This window comes from Sinohyriopsis cumingii, chromosome 11 (genome assembly GCF_028554795.1).
Source record: "Sinohyriopsis cumingii isolate HCF-2022 chromosome 11, ASM2855479v2, whole genome shotgun sequence".
NCBI lineage: Eukaryota > Metazoa > Mollusca > Bivalvia > Unionida > Unionidae > Sinohyriopsis > Sinohyriopsis cumingii.
The window spans coordinates 81,401,144-81,424,401 of NC_142971.1; the positions used below are offsets into that span (position 1 = coordinate 81,401,144).

At 35.8% G+C, this 23,258-nt stretch overlaps 1 protein-coding gene across 2 annotated transcripts in view; it reads left to right on the forward strand.

Annotated features, from left to right (window-relative positions):
• The window catches only part of LOC149788835 (uncharacterized), an 87,892-nt gene that overhangs the window by 42,091 nt on the left and 22,543 nt on the right, over positions 1-23,258 (forward strand). For both annotated transcript variants that reach the window (XM_089974960.1, XM_089974961.1), the window contains exons 11-15: positions 7,585-7,745; positions 8,895-9,022; positions 12,746-13,321; positions 15,535-15,739; positions 23,044-23,171. In XM_089974960.1, coding sequence (XP_089831086.1) covers positions 7,585-7,745; positions 8,895-9,022; positions 12,746-13,321; positions 15,535-15,739; positions 23,044-23,171 — 1,198 coding nt within the window. The remainder of the gene's footprint in view (positions 1-7,584; positions 7,746-8,894; positions 9,023-12,745; positions 13,322-15,534; positions 15,740-23,043; positions 23,172-23,258) is intronic.

The following is a 23,258-nucleotide window of genomic DNA, read 5'->3' on the forward strand; positions in this document are numbered from 1 at the left end:
ATTTCTTGATTCTGCTGAGAAGCGCAATTTTGGATGACAGTGTTTTACAAAACTTATCAATATGGTCATTCCATAATAAATTATTATCTATGGACACACCTACAAGAATTTCATGTTTGACATTTTCTAATGGATGATTATTTATTGCAAGAGATAGTTTTGGGTTCTCTGACTTGTGTAGCTTTTGTGATGTCCCCAAAATGATACATTTTGTTTTACCTACATTATTACCATCCTATTTTGTTTTGCCCAGTTTTGGATCTGTTTCGTGTAAGATTTTGTTGTACGTGTTTATAGGTTATTGCTAAATTCCATATGATGAGATGCTGAAATAGATATCAGTATTTTAAGAAAACATGGATTAAATACAATATACAATCCACTATGTAAAATTCATCATTTAATAATCATTTCATTTTAACACTACTTAATTTTTATGAAACAATTCTTAGCAGATGCTGCTTGAGTTAAATTATTAATCTATTCTCAATGTTTCTGAATAATTCAGAAACGAGTTGAAGAAATCCGCGTAAAATATATTTTGATTATTTCTATAATATAACCAGGAACAGTGTCATTCATATAAGCCTTACTACCAAGTCTATGATACAGCAGTACAATATCATCTGGACCATGCTAATCATTCTTCTACCCGCCAGATATAGCCAAGCATAGCAGTACAATATCATCTGGCCCATGCTAATCATTCTTCTAGCTACCAGATATAGCCAAGCACAGCAGTGTAATGTAATCTGGCCCATGTTAGTCATTCTTCTACCCGCCAGATATAGCCAAGCACAGCAGTACAATATCATCTGGCCCATGCTAATCATTCTTCTAGCTACCAGATATAGCCAAGCACAGCAGTACAATATTATCTGGCCCATGTTAATCATTCTTCTAGCTACCAGATATAGCCAAGCACAGCAGTAAAATATCATTTGGCCCATGCAAATATTACATCTAGCTACAATGTCATCTGGCCCATGTAAATATTACACCTGGCTACAATGTCATCTGGACCATGTAAATATTACATCTAGTTACAGTGTCATCTGGACCATGTAAATATTACACCTGGCTACAATGTCATCTGGCCCATGTAAATATTACATTTAGCTACAATGTCATCTGGCCCATGTAAATATCACATCTAGCTACAATGTCATCTGGCCCATGTAAATATTACATTTAGCTACAATGTCATCTGGCCCATGTAAATATTACACCTGGTGACAGTGTCATATAGCCCATGTAAATATTACACCTGGCTACAATGTCATCTGGCCCGTGTAAATATTATATCTGGCTACAATGTAATCTGGCCCATGTAAATATTACATCTAGCTACAGTGTCATCTGGCCCATGTAAATATTACATCTGGCTACAATGTCATCTGGCCCATGTAAATATTACATTTAGCTACAATGTCATCAGGCCCATGTAAATATTACATCTAGCTACAATGTCATCTGGCCCATGTAAATATTACATCTAGCTACAATGTCATCTAGACCATGTAAATATTACATCTAGTTACAGTGTCATCTGGACCATGTAAATATTACATCTAGCTACAATGTCATCTGGACCATGTAAATATTACACCTGGCTACAATGTCATCTGGACCATGTAAATATTACATTTAGCTACAATGTCATCTGGACCATGTAAATATTACACCTGGCAACAATGTCATCTGGACCATGTAAATATTACATCTAGCTACAATGTCATCTGGACCATGTAAATATTACACCTGGCTACAATGTCATCTGGACCATGTAAATATTACATCTAGCTACAGTGTCATCTGGCCCATGTAAATATTACATTTAGCTACAGTGTCATCTGGACCATGTAAATATTACACCTGGCAACAATGTCATCTGGACCATGTAAATATTACATCTAGCTACAATGTCATCTGGACCATGTAAATATTACACCTGGCTACAATGTCATCTGGACCATGTAAATATTACATCTAGCTACAATGTCATCTGAACCATGTAAATATTACACCTGGCTACAATGTTCTCTGGCCCATGTAAATATTACATCTAGCTACAATGTCATCTGGACCATGTAAATATTACATTTAGCTACAGTGTCATCTGGCCCATGTAAATATTACACCTGGTGACAGTGTCATCTGGCCCATGTAAATATTACACCTGGCTACAATGTCATCTGGCCCATGTAAATATTACATCTAGCTACAATGTCATCTGGCCCATGTAAATATTATGCCTGGTGACAGTGACATCTGGCCCATGTAAATATTACACCTGGCTACAATGTCATCTGGCCCATGTAAATATTATATCTAGCTACAATGTAATCTGGCCCATGTAAATATTACATTTAGCTACAATGTCATCTGGCCCATGTAAATATTACACCTGGTGACAGTGTCATCTGGCCCATGTAAATATTACACCTGGCTACAATGTCATCTGGCCCATGTAAATATTACATTTAGCTACAATGTCATCTGGCCCATGTAAATATTACATCTAGCTACAATGTCATCTGGACCATGTAAATATTACATCTAGCTACAATGTCATCTGGACCATGTAAATATTACACCTGGCTACAATGTTCTCTGGCCCATGTAAATATTACATCTAGCTACAATGTCATCTGGCGCATGTAAATATTACATCTAGCTACAATGTCATCTGGCCCATGTAAATATTACATTTAGCTACAATGTCATCTGGCCCATGTAAATATTACACCTGGTGACAGTGTCATCTGGCCCATGTAAATATTACACCTGGCTACAATGTCATCTGGCCCATGTAAATAGTATATCTGGCTACAATGTCATCTGGTCCATGTAAATATTACATCTAGCTACAATGTCATCTGGCCCATATAAATATTACATCTAGCTACAATGTCATCTGGCCCATGTAAATATTACACCTGGCTACAGTGTCATCTGACCCATGTAAATATTACACCTGGCTACAATGTCATCTGGCCCATGTAAATATTACACCTGGCTACAATGTCATCTGTCTCATGTAAATATTACACCTGGCTACAGTGTCATCTGGCCCATGTAAATATTACACCTGGCTACAGTGTCATCTGACCCATGTAAATATTACACCTGGCTACAATGTTCTCTGGCCCATGTAAATATTACATCTAGCTACAATGTCATCTGGCGCATGTAAATATTACATCTAGCTACAATGTCATCTGGCCCATGTAAATATTACATTTAGCTACAATGTCATCTGGCCCATGTAAATATTACACCTGGTGACAGTGTCATCTGGCCCATGTAAATATTACACCTGGCTACAATGTCATCTGGCCCATGTAAATAGTATATCTGGCTACAATGTCATCTGGTCCATGTAAATATTACATCTAGCTACAATGTCATCTGGCCCATATAAATATTACATCTAGCTACAATGTCATCTGGCCCATGTAAATATTACACCTGGCTACAGTGTCATCTGACCCATGTAAATATTACACCTGGCTACAATGTCATCTGGCCCATGTAAATATTACACCTGGCTACAATGTCATCTGTCTCATGTAAATATTACACCTGGCTACAGTGTCATCTGGCCCATGTAAATATTACACCTGGCTACAGTGTCATCTGACCCATGTAAATATTACACCTGGCTACAATGTCATCTGGCCCATGTAAATATTACACCTGGCTACAATGTCATCTGTCTCATGTAAATATTACACCTGGCTACAGTGTCATCTGGCCCATGTAAATATTACACCTGGCTACAGTGTCATCTGACCCATGTAAATATTACACCTGGCTACAATGTCATCTAGCCTATGTAAATATTTAAAGAAACAAGGAATAAGATCTCTTCAGTAAACAGTAAAATGTCATCTGACTGATGAAGACCATATCTCTAGCTATAATATCGCCAAGCACAGTAGTGTAATGCCATCCATGTAAATCATACTGCCAGATCCAGATCTATGACATAGCCAAGCACAGCGGTACAATGACATCTGGCCCATGTAAATATTACTTATCACTACAAGGTATAGCCAAGCACAGCGGTACAATGACATCTGGCCCATGTAAATATTACTTATCACTACAAGACATTGCACTGCCATTAGATTAGATGGTCGGTGCCTTATAGACATTGCACTGCCATTAGATTAGATGGTCAGTGCCTTATAGACATTGCGCTGCCATTAGATTAGATGGTCGGTGCCTTATAGACATTGCACTGCCATTAGATTAGATGGTGGGTGCCTTATAGACATTGCACTGCCATTAGATTAGATGGTCAGTGCCTTATAGACATTGCACTGCCATTAGATTAGATGGTCGGTACCTTATAGACATTGCACTGCCATTAGATTAGATGGTGGGTGCCTTATAGACATTGCGCTGCCATTAGATTAGATGGTTGGTGCCTTATAGACATTGCACTGCCATTAGATTAGATGGTGGGTGCCTTATAGACATTGCACTGCCATTAGATTAGATGGTGGGTGCCTTATAGACATTGCACTGCCATTAGATTAGATGGTGGGTGCCTTATAGACATTGCACTGCCATTAGATTAAATGGTCAGTGCCTTATAGACATTGCACTGCCATTAGATTAGATGGTGGGTGCCTTATAGACATTGTACTGCCATTAGATTAGATGGTCGGTGCCTTATAGACATTGCACTGCCATTAGATTAGATGGTGGGTGCCTTATATACATTGCGCTGCCATTAGATTAGATGGTGGGTGCCTTATAGACATTGCGCTGCCATTAGATTAGATGGTGGGTGCCTTATAGACATTGCACTGCCATTAGATTAGATGGTGGGTGCCTTATAGACATTGCGCTGCCATTAGATTAGATGGTGGGTGCCTTATATACATTGCGCTGCCATTAGATTAGATGGTGGGTGCCTTATAGACATTGCACTGCCATTAGATTAGATGGTCAGTGCCTTATAGACATTGCGCTGCCATTAGATTAGATGGTCGGTGCCTTATAGACATTGCGCTGCCATTAGATTAGATGGTCAGTGCCTTATAGACATTGCGCTGCCATTAGATTAGATGGTCGGTGCCTTATAGACATTGCGCTGCCATTAGATTAGATGGTCGGTGCCTTATAGACATTGCACTGCCATTAGATTAGATGGTCAGTGCCTTATAGACATTGCGCTGCCATTAGATTAGATGGTGGGTGCCTTATAGACATTGCACTGCCATTAGATTAGATGGTGGGTGCCTTATATACATTGCGCTGCCATTAGATTAGATGGTCAGTGCCTTATAGACATTGCGCTGCCATTAGATTAGATGGTGGGTGCCTTATATACATTGCGCTGCCATTAGATTAGATGGTGGGTGCCTTATATACATTGCGCTGCCATTAGATTAGATGGTGGGTGCCTTATAGACATTGCACTGCCATTAGATTAGATGGTCGGTACCTTATAGACATTGCACTGCCATTAGATTAGATGGTCGGTGCCTTATAGACATTGCACTGCCATTAGATTAGATGGTCAGTGCCTTATAGACATTGCGCTGCCATTAGATTAGATGGTGGGTGCCTTATAGACATTGCACTGCCATTAGATTAGATGGTGGGTGCCTTATATACATTGCGCTGCCATTAGATTAGATGGTCAGTGCCTTATAGACATTGCGCTGCCATTAGATTAGATGGTGGGTGCCTTATAGACATTGCGCTGCCATTAGATTAGATGGTGGGTGCCTTATAGACATTGCACTGCCATTAGATTAGATGGTCGGTACCTTATAGACATTGCGCTGCCATTAGATTAGATGGTCAGTGCCTTATAGACATTGCACTGCCATTAGATTAGATGGTCGGTGCCTTATAGACATTGCACTGCCATTAGATAGTCTATTGACAAAAATAATAAGACTTGATATTAAAGCTTAAAATTTTCTTGCTGCATGTATGATATAATAGGCATTGAAACTGTCAGAGGGATGTAAACACCCAGGTGTGATATTTATTTGAAAAGATGTGAACACTCAGGTGTGATATTTATTTGAGAGGGGGCAGGTCAACATAAAACACCCTGACTCAACAACGAGAAATTATTTAGTGGATTTAAGAAATTATTTAAAGGTCGGAAAGAAAACAGGTGCGCTTCTAAAAATCGTAGGACGATTCGCAGTCTTACGCTTAGCAGATTCATGTGGACTAGTAATACATGTAGTTAAAACATGACATGTGTTGATGTTTTGTTTGTTTTTGTGCCTTTTTTCAAACTGATTTTTTTCTCCAAAAGTTGAATTTGGCCTGAGAGATTCAAATGTTTCACAAGATTCCATTTTGACACTGCTTTAAAATATGTGATATGTGTTAAATGTCTGATTAATCTATAATTAGTATAAGTACATTTACAATATTTGCCATTACTTTGTAGCAGACACACCCATTTTGTAACAAAAGGATAAGTTGTCTTAAGTATTTTATCTTGAAAAATGAAAACATGCTGTTAATATTAAACTCGTAGCACAATCCCTCAGGAAAAGTTATGACATTCCTTACTAACCAAAGCTGCGTGTGTATATATATATAGAGAGAGAGAGAGAAAGAGAGAAAGACAGCAAGAGATATAATGCATATATTTAAGCGACAATTACTCATTTTGTCATCATTCGCATGTCAAGATATCAAAATACCCAACTAATTATCATAGGATAAAACTGTCAGTGCAGGTTAAAATTATCCAATCAAAGCGAATGAATCTGTGCCAAAATCTACATTTAAAAAAACTGGATAAAGCATTTTCATATGAAGGTTATGAATTAAATGACCTATGTAAACATTACGGATTATTTTTCTTAATTCTAATGGGCTTATATTAAAGTTATTACAAGTATCTTGTTCCTTAAATGTTGGTTGAGACAATAACTGTATTTCAATGTGGAACAATCATATTTATTCATATAACAGGATGCTACCATTAGGAAGAAATGTTTTTGCGCAGCTCAACTAATATTTAACTAAATTTTAAGAAAACCCCAATAGAAAAATGTTCATGCACTTGCACACACATAAATAGATGTTTTCTAATAGTTACATTCTCTGTGTGTCGCCATTTCTCTCACACATAACATAATTTCTTATGGAAAGATGTTTCCTTCACATCTTCACATCTGCCAAACCCGCAATAAACTAACAGCTTCTCAAAGCTAATAATTTTACATTTGATTCCAAACATTTTCAGTTCAGAGGGTTTCGCAAGCATATATTTAGTTTTATAACAAGTTATTTCTGTCTCTCATTGTATGTTCTATATGACAGTATAACTGTCCCTGCCTTTGGGGTGTTATGGTTTTGATTACAAGCTTTAACACTGTCATAGACATCTTCAACATGTAACTTGTATAAGTTTTACTAGTATGCATCATACAGATGGGGGTGTATGTGTGTACACAAATTAATCCAAGGCAGCCAACTTTGGCTTTGTTCAGTTTCTTGCAATACAAAATATATAATTAGTACAGGCTGTCTTATGTAGAACAAGGGATATAACTCTTGCTAAGCATTTTCTTTGTATTTGGTTTTCAGTGTTGAAGGACTCAGAGAGAAGATTGTCCTGGATCCACAATGGATGATTGATGCTCTGAAGTCTCTCATCACAGCTGAGTCTTTCATCAGTAAAAACCCTGCCATCACTACCAAGTTGTACGAATTCATAAACACAGGAAAACTCACCCATGAACTGATAGGTTTGTAATTATTTGCTTTAGAACAAACCCCTGGTCTGTTTTGACATTATTGTATCAATTTTTTTAAGGGACTGTTGGCATATGAATTCAGTTATATTAAGTATTAAAAATGTATCGTTGTGCTGATGACTTTGTATTTCTTCGCAACAAATGCAAGAGCTATTTGCCACTGGGAAAATTCAAATTTTACAACTTCACATATACGGTGATAAATTTTGTAATCAAGTCTAAGTGGAAAGCTGGCATGTAATAATGACTTGACAAAGCAATAAATAATCATTCCACAGGTGTGTATGATTTTTCCATAGGGTTTTACTTGGTTTAGAAAATGTAGATGAACGCAAGATTCATCGAGAACAGGGCAAACACTTTGACGTTTCCTATGACAGTTGGAAGTTAGTGAAGATTGTCGGCCATTTGATAATCATTCTTATTATGAATGAAGTCACCTTTTAAAATCCCTAACTAACACAGGTGTATGACGTGTGTAACATTGAAGAGGTAATACTAACATTACTTGACCAAACAAAAATATTCTTGTTTGGACTATACTTACTCTAAAAGGTATGAAATCTGCTCTCATCAGAATAATTTAATGACTAATTAAAAGTAATTAAATGATTTGCACTCTAGTAGGGATGAACCCAAGTCAGTTCTTTCACTACGGCTGAAAGAAATATGTTTTGTGCACAATAACTCTATTCCGCCACCATTTACAATTACCAAATATTGCAGACCACTTGCACTTGGATCATGAAACAGAAACATTATAATGTTAGGGTCTAAAGGTCAAAGGTTAAGATCACTATAATTGCAACAAAACATATAGTTTCACCACAATAATTTAAGTTAATGACCTACCTCAACCAAACTATACAGATGGTCTTCAAATTTACAAACTTGCCCAAACTTTGTGGATGACATTCATCTTGGTAAGGAAGAAGGCTACTGATTTCAAGCTTAAATATCAAGGTCACTCTAACAGAAAGAAGAAAAAGTGTTGCTGGATGCAAATTCTCAATTATCTCTATGAAGGACTATTACAATTGGGGCATGTGTGTTGTGTACTGTTAATGGCAATCATGTTTTAACAGTCCATGTGTAATTTTTCATATTGGATATAAAATATCTAATGATGTTCTTTTCTAGATGTCATCTGGAGTAAAGAGAACAACCCGGAACTCCATGACAACAAGGATCACATTTTACATCTGATGGAGCAACTGAACATTATTGCCAGGCCAAGGATATATGTTGAAGAAGGAAAAGAACCCAAGGCAAGTTTATGTACAGCATGATTTGGTTTAGTAAGTTTGCCTTCAGTGTTAAATTCATCTGGAAATAAGTAAATAATGATGCTGGTAAAGGGATGGAAATATATATATATATATATATATATATATATATATATATATATATATATATATATATATATATATATATATATATGGAAGGTATATTTCATGATCAAACATATTTTTTGCACAAAATGTGTGACCTTGGATAATTAAACTTATAGATGCATCTCCAAAGAAACAGAATTATGGGCTTGCAGAATAACTTTACCAATGAGCTGATTGTTGGCATTATTCTCAGTACAATCGGATCACAAAATGTGGTCACTATGACTGATATTTTTGCTTTATTGACTTGGTTAAAATTTGTATCTAAAGTTCATTTCTCTGGAGCTGTGTACAATGGAATCGAGAATCTTCATCATGATATGAGTTGCAGTTAATTGTTCCAAGTAAAAGAACATAGTGATCACAAAGGTAGGTTACTGTGACACATATTTTACATTCGTTGACTTTGGTTACATTTTACAGTTGAATTTGAATTCCAAGATACTATCCTCTAGATGATGCAATGCAGCCCTACAAACATCATCCCCATTGTAACAAAAAGGTATCGGCGACCTATATTTCATGTCTTACTGACTTCAGTTAAGCATTTGCATTTACGTCTTGACTACAGTTGTCTTGTACCTTAGTCATGAAACTTGCTGAGATGATGCAGACAAATGCTTTTTTCTTCATTGACATATTTACACTTTTTATTTTAAGTTCATTTCTTGGATACTGATCATTTTATAGCCATGAAACTAAAAATTAGAGGCATTTCGTTTATTGTTCAATCTTGCAAGAAACGTCATTTTGATCTTGAGGGAAAGTTCTGCTGACATGAGTTCTGTATGTATGTATTGCTCATCATCACACATGGACTCCTGCCTGACATATATAGTCAAGGCTACTAATGAGGTATGCAATTTATCTTGGAATAAGTATCTTTATTGTTCCCCATCACAAAGAATAGAGAACATAACAATTATCTGTGTTCATTCATCCATATTTCCATCAGTTCAGCTTGTAATGCTGTACCATCACATTTATTTATTAGACCTGGTTTTAACAATCACCATGTGGTCTTATCTTGAATTCCAAAAAATTATTTTCAGCTTGTCAAGCATGATTCCCTTAATGAGACTCTTCTTCTGTTAAAAAGAGGACTACTGGCATGAAAGATTATTGCTTAACAATGACTATCACCATAGTTATCTGGGCTGATTGTGCTAGTGAACCTTTGTCCCCTGAATGAGAGAGAGCCAAGCATAATAATGAGGTCATCTTGCTTATGATTAGCACAGCTTTTGTGGAGACTGGATTTCTGATCAGATTTTGATCAAATTTAGAATCTATGTTTATATCACTGATATCTCAGAAGGATTCAACGATGCTTATATCACTGATATCTCAGAAGGATTCATCAATGCTTATATCACCGATATCTCAGAAGGATTCATTGATGCTTTTATCACCGATATCTCAGAAGGATTCATCGATGCTTTTATCACTAATATCTCAGAAGAATTCATCGATGAGGAAGATGCTTGCATTTAACAAGCTGATAACATATCTGATATGCTGAGTTTGTTACCCTGTTACCCTTCTATAAATCATTATTTTATCAGAGTTTGATTAAACTTAGAATGTAGATATATCAATGAAGATCTTATAGGATTTCAAAAATGGCACTTCGAGTGTTCATTAAATAGATCAGCAATTATGATGTTGGAATGTCATTCAAAACATGATGTTTTTTCCATTTTCTGTTACAGATGGTCTGCTGATGCCAAATCTTACTTGCCTAACAATAGTTTTCATATTATTAACATGTGTCAATCATATTATGTTGCTGTTAGTCTGTCAGTCTGTCTGACCATTTATCACTTATAAATTTGGTATTTGAACAACAACTTTAGCTGTCTGCCATTTATACTTACCACACTTTGCAGATGGCATGCAACTGGTGTAAGGAAAATCTCAATCAATTTCAGAATCAACAAGCCAGAGATCAAGGTCACATCATGTTGTATATACTGTATATATTGTACATAACATATAGAAGGCCTCAAGGTAGATTAGTTATGTAACTAATTGAGTTACCTTCTTTAAATAAAGTCTTTATTATTATTATTATTTATATTATAATAAGGTAACAGTAAAGTAAAGCAAAAAAATAATATGTGCATAATAACGTGAGCTTTGCACCATGTGCAGTCCAAAATTTGTGGATGGCTTGCATTTGGTAAAGAAATAAAGCTATTGAATTTGGGGTCCAAAGGTCAAAAGTCAAGGTCATGGACCAAATTAAGAAAAATGGCTTGCACAACATTAGCTATACATAGTAGACTGTAAATGGCTTACATTTAGGGCACCGAAGAAGCTTATTGCAGACTGATCAAGTATTTGGGAAGTGTAAGCCAAAACCAAGATGTTCATTCAATCTGCAGTAGCATGAGTAATCATGTAATTAGTGTCATTAACTATGAATTCACCTGAACATGGGAGTAAGAAATGTAGAAGCGGTTTATATTATCTGGTGATTACAGATAAATCTGTTATCAGATTTAGAACAGTGTTCTGTTTAAAAGGGTTTATTTTATAATTAGGTTTCGGTTTTGCTCTGCCATAAATGTGCCTCAGCAATTTCACTAATATTGCAATCCAGTTCTTTCACGTTGTTGCAGCAAGCTTATTTGAGATGGTGAGAAAAGAAAATGGTTACATGGAGATAAATAATGTCTCTGTTTTTGAAAAATGTTTATTAGAAACTATTTTGACACATTTGGAGAGAAATTTGCTTTCAGCAATATTTGTCAAATTATCAGCATTTCTTGAACAATTACAAGTGTACATGATTCCTTGATCTCTGTTGCTTACCAGTAAAAGAAATTCTTTGATCTCTGTTGCTTACCAGTAAAAGAAATGGGATATTGATCACTAATTGAAATATCGGATGTGTTAATCTCATAAAGGTTTTTAGAGTGGGTAATGTAGATTCAGTAGATCAGATCATAGGGTAGTTTGTGTTCATTGATGATTCCCACTCTGGCCCAATTAATAGGATAGATTTGTTCAACAAATATTGTAAAGGACCAAAATTGTTTCTCCCCATCAAAGTGTGTAATAGTTGTGAAGCTTGTGTTTAGTTGCTATACAGGACAAGAATCTAGCCATCCATGACAGATTAAGCTGAGTTGCTATGCTATAGATAAAATCCGCTGAAATTTACAACTTCCCAAAATAGCCCCAATATATATTGAGCAAATAACTTATCCATGCAGACATGAGTATATTTAAAACTGCATCATTATTGGGAGCTGTTACAGGCTCTTTTTCTGCAACAGTATGAATATATATAAACGTTATATCCAGTTAGCAACTCCAGTTAATATTTGATCAATAGGGGATGTTTCTGAGACATCCCATATTGGCTGCAGTTAATTTGAATAAGCATCGACATTAGCACTTTCTACTGATTGACAAATTTCAACAAATGAAAAAAATGATCACCAAACATTTGTGTAAAGCATATTTGGATAGAATTAAAAAGATTTGTCAAGTATGTTTTTCACATTGATGTAATGTATATTTATACAAATTAAACACTTTAATTTCTACCAAATATCTCCATTACAAATTAATTAATTCATTTATCAGGAGGAGAATTACTTCCTTGCCCCATGCATCCTTCAGCAGAAAACACCAGAAGATATTATCTGCCCAAAACCAAATGAACAAATGGGGAGCTCTCCAGTCATGTGTTATTTATTCACGGGGAAGTTTCTACCCAGTCCGATCTTTCATAGACTGATTGCTGCCTGTGTTGCTCACTGGCCAATAGCCACGAAGAAGAACGAGGAGTCAGAAGAGAATCTGATCTTCTGTGGCTGCTGCGTTTTTCAGTTGGACCAGTATCACAAATTGACCCTATTCTTTAGAGAGTATGCTATTTTTATGAGGGTCACAAAAATGGGAATCAAGGTCAAGACTCCATCTTCAGAGCTGTGCATTGAGGTGAGAGAGTTCATCACTACCAACCTCCTTAAGATTATTGGATACCTGGGTCAGAGTCTGAAGTTTGAGTACTTTATACAATGTACTGAATACAGTGGCGTCAGTATCAACAGCCTGATTCCTGTATCTAGGCTCGAAGAGAATCCAGAAGTACGCTGTGATTTCCATGACAACATAATTGACTCAAGCAAACTTTTAAAGTTTTGGTTTGCGGATCAAGTGAGTACTAACAAATTAAGGTGTTATATGAATTGTTATTGGAGATTTTACTTACAATTATATATTATGTGTAAATTCCTTGGTTATAGACTAAAAATGTACTGAGAGCTAAATTAAAATCAGATAAAAATAAATAAAACTCCAGTCTGAGAAAGAAGACTGCAAGTTTGCTGTTAACAGTTTCTGAGAAAACGATTGAAGCAATGTTTGCAGACAAAAAATAATCTCTTTCATAATTCATGTAATGTTGTTGGTGCAGGTTAAGTTTATGCTCTTTCTATTTGCACTTACGTAACTATGCAATTTGCCAATTTTTGATTATAAAATGTCTTTAGCGTAGGTGAAGGATACAAACTGACCCTTAGCCCAAAAGTATCCATCAGTTCGCTTGTTATTGTGAAACTAGGCCACATGCCAAGAATAACCTAAATATACTACTTATCCTCACTTTCTTTGGGTTTTGAGATATATTTATATTATGATATTAGTGTCTGACTCATCAGTGTGTACTATTTCGGGTTGTACTTTGCAAATTCATTTCAATTATGATATCATTGTCAGATCTATCTGATTAGGATGTCCCAGCATTGACAATTTAGGGGGAACTTCCGCACCTTCATTTCAGTTAGAGGAGAAATTTTAGGAGTACATAAGAAATGTAGGGAAAAAATAAATGCAGGCTTAAAAATACAATACACTTATTCAGTTAATTTTTCAAAACAATTCTCAAGTAGTAAGTACAGACCTTATAATCACAGCTCCTACAATTAACATGCATTCTTTGTAAATACATTTCAGTTTGCTGAGATATGTATACATGAAATAAAAATCCTTTATACTCATCACCATTGGTTAGATTTTGATGATTGAGCAATATGATTGGTTAATGATAAACTCTGCAACAAAAAGGCATTGATGCTACATATACAACAAAGTGTTTTAGTGTGCAAGTCAATAGACAGGTGTAGTCTAGCACCTTAAGGGAAACATCTAGTTGATTGTGGTCAAAAACTGGAATATGCATATAGAGTGAATGTCATACATATGTACAAGAAAAATCTATCCTCTACGTATAATCCAAACTGACATGTATAGAGTATTGTATTGTATTCTTTTGATTTCTGCATATATATGCACACGGTCATCTTTACAAATGTGTACGTGCAGAGCAGTTTCTCTATCGGAATTATGTAATGTACTACTTTGATTTCTGTATGCACATGTACACATTTATGCTAATAAAGGTACATGTACAATGATTTCTGTACAGGAATCATATAATGTACTACTTTGATTTCTGTATGCACATGTACACATTTATGCTAATATAGGTACATGTACAATGATTTCTGTACAGGAATCATATAATGTAGTACTTTGATTTCTGTATGCACATGTACACATTTATGCTAATATAGGTACATGAACAGTGATTTCTGTACAGGAATCATAATGTACTACTTTGATTTCTGTATGCACATGTACACATTTATGCTAATATAGGTACATGTACAATGATTTCTGTACAGGAATTATGTAATGTACTACTTTGATTTCTGTATGCACATGTACACATTTATGCTAATATAGGTACATGAACAATGATTTCTGTACAGGAATCATATAATGTACTACTTTGATTTCTGTATGCACATGTACACATTTATGCTAATATAGGTACATGTACAATGATTTCTGTACAGGAATTATGTAATGTACTACTTTGATTTCTGTATGCACATGTACACATTTATGCTAATAAAGGTACATGAACAACGATTTCTGTACAGGAATCATGTAATGTACTACTTTGATTTCTGTATGCACATGTACACATTTATGCTAAGAAAGGTACATGAACAACGATTTCTGTACAGGAATCATATAATGTAGTATTTTGATTATGTATGTACTGTTGTACAGTCATCTTAATGAAGGCACATGCACAGTAACTTTTGTATATGAATTGCATAATATGGTGCTTAAAGGACAAGACTGTAATGGCCTCATATGAAAGCCATGATCTTTTTGACTAATTTTTCCTGTATTCCAGAAGTAGACATTTTCTGGAAGTCAAAAGAGTTGCTTAATTTGGTTTGCATAAATGGGTCATTGGGTTACTTTATTTAAAATGTTTATAATATTTGTCTTGTTCGTTTGGACGAGCTGAATGTTCACATATTCTGGTAACAATTATTTAACTTTTGATGTAGAAACAAGTGGATGTTGTAAGAACAGCAGTTCAGGCACAATTAAAAATGGCCCAAACAAAAATGGGTGCATCAACCACCAAATCAAAATTTGATCTTCCTGTACGAAAGCCTAGGTCCACAGCCATTCAACGATCAGGACAGTTACCTACCAAACCAGTCAAGTCCAAGGCAAAGATACAAGCAACAGCTGCTTCGAACAAGGAAGGTATAATGTCAAGAAGATTAATATTTTCCTGCAGCTCTAAGACAGATATAGTGATGATGACACTATGGCCTACAGGTCCCACGGGTAGACTAATTGCCATATAAAGACAAAATTGCCTACATGTGCCACGGGTAGACTAATTGCCATATAAAGACAAAATTGCCTACATGTGCCACGGGTAGACTAATTGCCATATAAAGACAAAATTGCCTACATGTGCCACGGGTAGACTAATTGCCATATAAAGACAAAATTGCCTACATGTGCCATGGTTAGACTAATTGCCATATAAAGACAAAATTGCCTACATGTGCCACGGGTAGACTAATTGCCATATAAAGACAAAATTACCTACATGTGCCACGGGTAGACTAATTGCCATATAAAGACAAAATTGCCTACATGTGCCATGGTTAGACTAATTGCCATATAAAGACAAAATTGCCTACATGTGCCACGGGTAGACTAATTGCCATATAAAGACAAAATTGCCTACATGTGCCACGGGTAGACTAATTGCCATATAAAGACAAAATTGCCTACATGTGCCACGGGTAGACTAATTGCCATATAAAGACAAAATTGCCTACATGTGCCATGGTTAGACTCAGTGTTATAAAACTAATCCACTCGTGAAGGCACCATTGTCTGTATGTGCAGAGATGCTGCCAGGGTGCACGATTACGTGAATCTTGCAAAATGTGAACTAATTCGTAATTTACTTCAAGACCAGTGAAAATTGGTTTAAAGTCGCACAAATAAAAATGTACTCTGTGCATTATACAGTTTTGACTCGGCTATTCACCCTTATAGTGTTTGTTGCGACATAAGTCACTGCAGTAGAATGAGCTTAGCGCTTTTCAGGACATGTCTTTTTGTAGCTGTTTACACATCCAGTTTCTTCGGCTTGACACAAATTGTTGTAAACTAAATCCGCTTTTCACATTGAGCCCTGAGCCATTGTTCTGTCATAGTATGAATCTTGCATCAAGGGTGTTTTTAAAATGTGCGTTTACAAGACACCCTACCTAGAAAACTAGAAATGGATGAGTCTCAGTGTGGTTCATTGTTTGATGACGATGTTTTTCTGCGAATACCGCCCGATGACTGATGATTGTGATGAAGGTAATTGCCTTTTAAAGCTAGGAAGTATTTAAGATTAATGTAGCAGGGGAAGTGTTAATGCAGATACCAGTGAGTGATTTGGAACCTGAAAATGGTGTTTAATATGAGTCCGATGTACACTGCTGGATAAACAACAACAGCCGGCAATGCCGGTCAACCAATCGTTTAAGCGGCATTTCAGAATTACATATAGAAAAGGCGGGCTAACAACCAAATTAAAAGACACTGCAAAAGCAGAGTGCAATTTTCGTTTCTTCACTCATCACAATTCAGCTTTATGGAATTTTGTACTACAAAACAATATAGCCTTTGCACAAGGGTTGACAAATTTAATAAATAAAACTCTTACAAGTGAAATTAATAAGTAAATTATCAAAATACTTTTGTCTGAACAAGTAGATTATGACATTAATGGACCTAAAATCCTAATACAACTTTATGGGACAGTAAATCTGGCACAATAGTCAGTAAAGTATTAATTCAAGAAAGCAAAACTTTGACAAATCTTATGACAACTCTTATTTTTGAGAAGAGGTAGCCAGTAAACTGAATTAACTCATTAAGAATAAGGGTATCGACTAATTGAAAAGATGATAACATTGCACACTACGTGAAGCAAAAATGTTGAGAAAAACAATAGGAAAACTACCCAGCCACATGCTTATTTGTGTGGCAAGGGGAGAGTTCCCCATTAGATAAAATCTTAGCAGCATCTCGGTATGTCCAACATGGGTAGACTACCTGCAATATGACAGATACACTGGTGAGTATACCGTTGTCAGCATGTGTCACAGGTAGACTAACTACCATATGACATTACACTGGTGATGATTTCATTGTTGACATGAGCCACAGGTAGACTGACTGCTATATGAATAATGGTATATACGCTTTTGATGATACCATTGTCAGCATGTGTCACAGGTAGACTGACTACCATATGAATAATGACAGATACGCTTTTGATGATACCATTGTCAGCATGTGTCACAGGTAGACTGACTACCATATGAATAATGACAGATACGCTTTTGATGATACCATTGTCGGCATGTGTCACAGGTAGACTGACTGCCATATGAATAATGACAGATACGCTTTTGATGATACCATTGTCGGCATGCGACATCTTCCAAGCCAGTCTCAGAATGCATTTGGCCAGCACGATCATCTCCATTATATACATGTTCCAAACTTTGTGGATGCCTTGCATTTGGGGGGACGGAAGAACCATGACAATTTTCAGTTAAAAGTTGAAAGTAGCTTGAAAGAAGAAAAATAATTTGTGTACAATAACATTAGGTTTATATCACATATCTAGCTTACACTTTGATTGAGGAAAAAACCTTTTAAATTTTGGTGTAGAAAGATCAGAAGTTTGTGCCTGAAAGGTAAAAAATTGGATCTGGCGCAGTGACATTAATTCAACATAACAAACCTGGACCAAATGTTATTGATGGCTGTAAGGATAAAGCCTATTGATTTTGAAGACAAAAGACCAAACATTAAAATCACTGCGATGGAAAGAAGGACAAAACGTACTTTCTACAGTTAAATATCAGTAATCTACATCAATAACTATTTTGTACATTAGAACAAATACCAGAATCATACATTTTACTGCAGCATGACCCAGTTTCATGGCATCTTTAGCATACTTTGATACACACTTCCATACCCAGATTTTTCTGAATCTTATCATAGTTTTAACTGGTCATCCTAATAGCAGATAGTTTGAGTTGTTCCCCTTGTTTAATTGTAACAGTCAACCATTCAAGCTTGCCCATATCAGGATTTATAAGATTTTTGATAAGTTTGTTTTGCAGCTGAAAATATTTCTGTGACAAAACTCTTGTGGACATGGGAGTTGCATATATAATGCAAACAAATTCAATTTTTCTGCATTTACATATACGGTGTTAGAGGGTGACAAACTTGATTATCTTATAGGACTAGTTTTAAATAGGTTACTTGTAAGATATTAAGGTGGTGGTCATTAAATCCAAAAACGTAGGGGGTCTATAAATTCCTTTATGGCAAAACTTATTAGTGTGAACCACCTATTCGTTATTGTAAACTACACTGTACTGCCAGAATTTAATTTTACCAAAATCTTGGAAAAGGAATAAGTTTGTACCCAAACACAAGAAACCTTTGATATTTCCAAATACTGGTCCAAGATGGGAAAATGCGAGATATTCAGAAGCCACTTTTAGATATATCATTTGCAGACCTAAAGCCATTGGGAACTGTTGTTCAACTGTGAATTATTTCATATTGTTGATTTAAATTACCAGAAGTATAAAACATTGATGTACATATGCAATCAGTCACATTATACTTGTACCTCTTGGTCAGCACCATATCTGTCCCATTAAATCACACATGTAGTTTTGCAACTGCACAGATGATCTGCTGTCATACTCAGTATACATGTTACTTATGGTCAGCATCATGTTCAGTCAACTAACATATATTTTGGAAACAAATGATCTCACAGACACATGTCCAAAGTACATTATCCTTTTCTGAGCTACTACTGTTACAAAAAGTACATCTACTGTCATGTTGAAACAAAGTGTGGAAAGTGAACTGTGCTAAAAGGAAATGTTTGCAAGGGCATTACTAACAGGACAAGGGGACAAGGGCACTATGAATAGTACATGGAGCCAAGGGCATTCAGAACAGTACATGAAGACAAGGGCACTAACAACATAAAACTGTAACAAGGGCACAAAGAATAGTACATGGGAACAAGGGCACAAAGAATAGTGCATGGGAACAAGGGTACAAAGAATAATACATGGGAACAAGGGCGCAAAGAATAGTACATGGGAACAAGGGTGCAAAGAATAGTACATGGGAACAAGGGCACAAAGAATAGTACATGGGAACAAGGGCACAAAGAATAGTACATGGGAACAAGTGCACAAAGAACATTATATAGAGACAATGGCATTATAATTAAGACAATATAATTAAGCACATACATAATAGTACATTAGGACAAGGTCACCAAGAACATTACTTTGGAACAAGACCATTAAGAACAACACATGGGAATAAGGGCATTAAAAACAACACATGGGGACAAGGTCACCAAGAACACTACTTTGGAACAAGACCATTAAGAACTAAGGGTGTAACGATATACCGATTTACCGGTAAATTGCGATACAAAATGGCTGAAATGGTACATCGCGATACGAGTTTAGTAATACCGGTGTACCGGTTTCATTTTCTTCACCAACATTAGCCAGTCCATAACTAGCTTTGAGCACACCAATGTCTTTTATTAGTCTTAACGTAGTTACCAAAATGGCGGCTTCTTTGTATGAGCCTAGTGAAGAACCCAAGAGCAGATAGTTCTGTTTGGAATAATTTTTCACTAAAAAGGGAGTTTGGCACTAATACAATTGACAAAACTGTCGCTGTGTGTAATATGTGCAAAACTGAAATCAAGCACACAGGTGGTATGACGAAACTCTCGACTCATTTACGGCGTCACCATCGATCATTACTTTCCATAGGTACTGTGCAGCAGAGTGACACAACCTCTAACGCAACAGTCGAAGGTTCCATTAAAAGTGTACTTATTGTTTCAGATCGACAACCAAAGGTTGCTGTTATGCTAGGTGCACAGACTAAATACAAATCTTCATCACCAAGGTCCACAGCTATCACTCGTGCCATTGCTAGTTTCATCATTCACGATTTGCGGCCGTACAGTGTTGTATCAAACAAAGGATTTTTAAACATGGCATCGGTGTTAAGTAATTAGTCTCTCAGGTTCCAACCAAGAAAGGTTGGGAATCACTGATATTATTAATTTACTATATTATTCATTTTTCTAATCAAAGTAGGATATTTATCAATATGATAATTTTTGTGATTATGTGTTGTTTTTCTTGTGTTTATCCCTTGTCATGTTTTGTCCTACAAGAAATGAATCGTTAGATTGATTTGAAGACTTTCTAATCAGGCAAAATAATTCTACAACTCTTTTCCAGTATTTTGTTTCTTGCTTGTAGAAGTTTTCACATGTTGATATAATTTTTATTTTCTAAACAAGTGATGTGATTATTACAGTTACTGGGTGTTTTGGTTGAATTAAAAGCAAGATGGTTTCATTTTCTTCTTCATATTTTATTAAATGCAAGGACATTGCTCATTATTTCAGTACAAAAATATACAATATCAACATTCCAGTCATAAATGCTATCAATGACCAATACGTATTGATATGTATCGCAATACAGACATGCCATATTGCAATATATTGCAATACATATTTTCCTGGCAATACTCATCCCTATTAAGAACAACATATGGGAATAAGGGCATTAAAAACAACACATGGGAATAAGGGCATTAAAAACAACACATGGGGACATTAGGTCACCAGGAACATTACTTTGGAACAAGACCATTAAGAACAACACATGGGAATAAGGGCATTAAAAACAACACATGGGGACATTAGGTCACCAGGAACATTACTTTGGAAAAAGACCATTAAGAACAACACATGGGAATAAGGGCATTAAAAATAACACCTGGGGACATTAGGTCACCAGGAACATTACTTTGGAACATGACCATTAAGAACAACACATGGGAATAAGGGCATTAAAAACAACACATGGGGACATTAGGTCACCAGGAACATTACTTTGGAACAAGACCATTAAGAACAACACATGGGAATAAGGGCATTAAAAACAACACATGGGGACATTAGGTCACCAGGAACATTACTTTGGAACAAGACCATTAAGAACAACACATGGGAATAAGGGCATTAAAAACAACACATGGGGACATTAGGTCACCAAGAACATTACTTTGGAACAAGAACATTAAGAACAACACATGGGATAAGGGCATTAAAAACAACACATGGGATAAGGGCATTAAAAACAACACATGGGATAAGGCACTGTGCATATTACATCAAGGCATGGTTAATAAGGACAGTACATGGAGACATGGGCTCTTAGAACTTTACATGTTGATAAGGGCATTACATGGTGAAAAGGGTACAAGGAATATTACACTGAGGCAAGGGCAATAAGTAAAAGTACATGGGGATATGAACACTAAGAACAGCATGTCTTGACATGGGCATTGATAACAGTACATGGGGACAATGGCTTTAAGAAGAATGTATTGGGCATAAATATTTAGAACAGTAAATGGGACAAGGGCACTAAGAACAATACATTGGGACAAGGGCACTAAGAACAATACATTGGGATCAGGGCACTAAAAACAGTACATTGGGACAATGGCATTGAGAACAGTACACGGAGACAATGGCATTAAGAACAGTACGTGAGACAATACCACTAAGAACAGTGCATGGAGACAGTGGTGTTAAGAACAGCACTGGGGCAAGGGCATTAAAAACAGTTCATGGAGACAAGTACATAGGGACATGGTCACTAAAATAAGGACAGCAGTCAAGATGAATGCATCTGGAATAAGATGCCATTTATTCATGAGAGGCTAACTGCCTGATGAAAATAATGTTAAGGTTTTTTAAGGATAATTAAGATTACAGCCATATAATTATTCTCATCAAGAATCACAAGCCAGTCTTCCTATATTGTTAATAAGGTTGTTCAACAGATATCAGATTTGTCAATTAAGCTAATGTAAAATGTTATAATAGATCTTACAAATTTCAATAAGTTTGGAGATGTGCCGTCAATACCAGTGGCCATTTAATGAATAATATTGTTAAACTGCTCTAAGCCACGTCCATGCTCATTTACAGAACAACAATTATTCTAAATTCATCAAAGATATTAAAGCTTTATAAACCTGTAACGAGCTCAACCCAAGTTCAAACTTGGAACAAAATCAAAATACCCATTAGTATTTAATGATTTTCTATTATTTGTATGATACTAGTATTATGTCACAAATATGCTTAATAGTATCTATACATTTGTCTAGGTTAGTAATATATGCGATATCATGATTTAAAGTTTATGTGATATATTTTCTATATCTATGTCCAGGTTGTGGGAATATTTCCAACATGTTGACAAACATAATGAAACATGATGTAACTATTCAACTTAGACAACACTGCTAGTCCGTCTGTTAACCATATGTACTTAGATAATGAACAACACTATGATTCTACATGATTTCATTTGTGTCTTTTTCAGAAACACCGCATCGGATTGCTCTGAATCGATGTTTGTCAACAATAGTGAGGGATCTTGATTTTAAGCTTGTCTCCATGTACATTCAAGAGAAAGAACTTTTTGATGATGTGACAATGCGTGACATCTCGGTAAGAGCAGTCATACTGAAAAAGTTGGTTAAAATATACATAGGATCTTTCTATTGATTTTATGATAGATTATAGTTAATTACAACT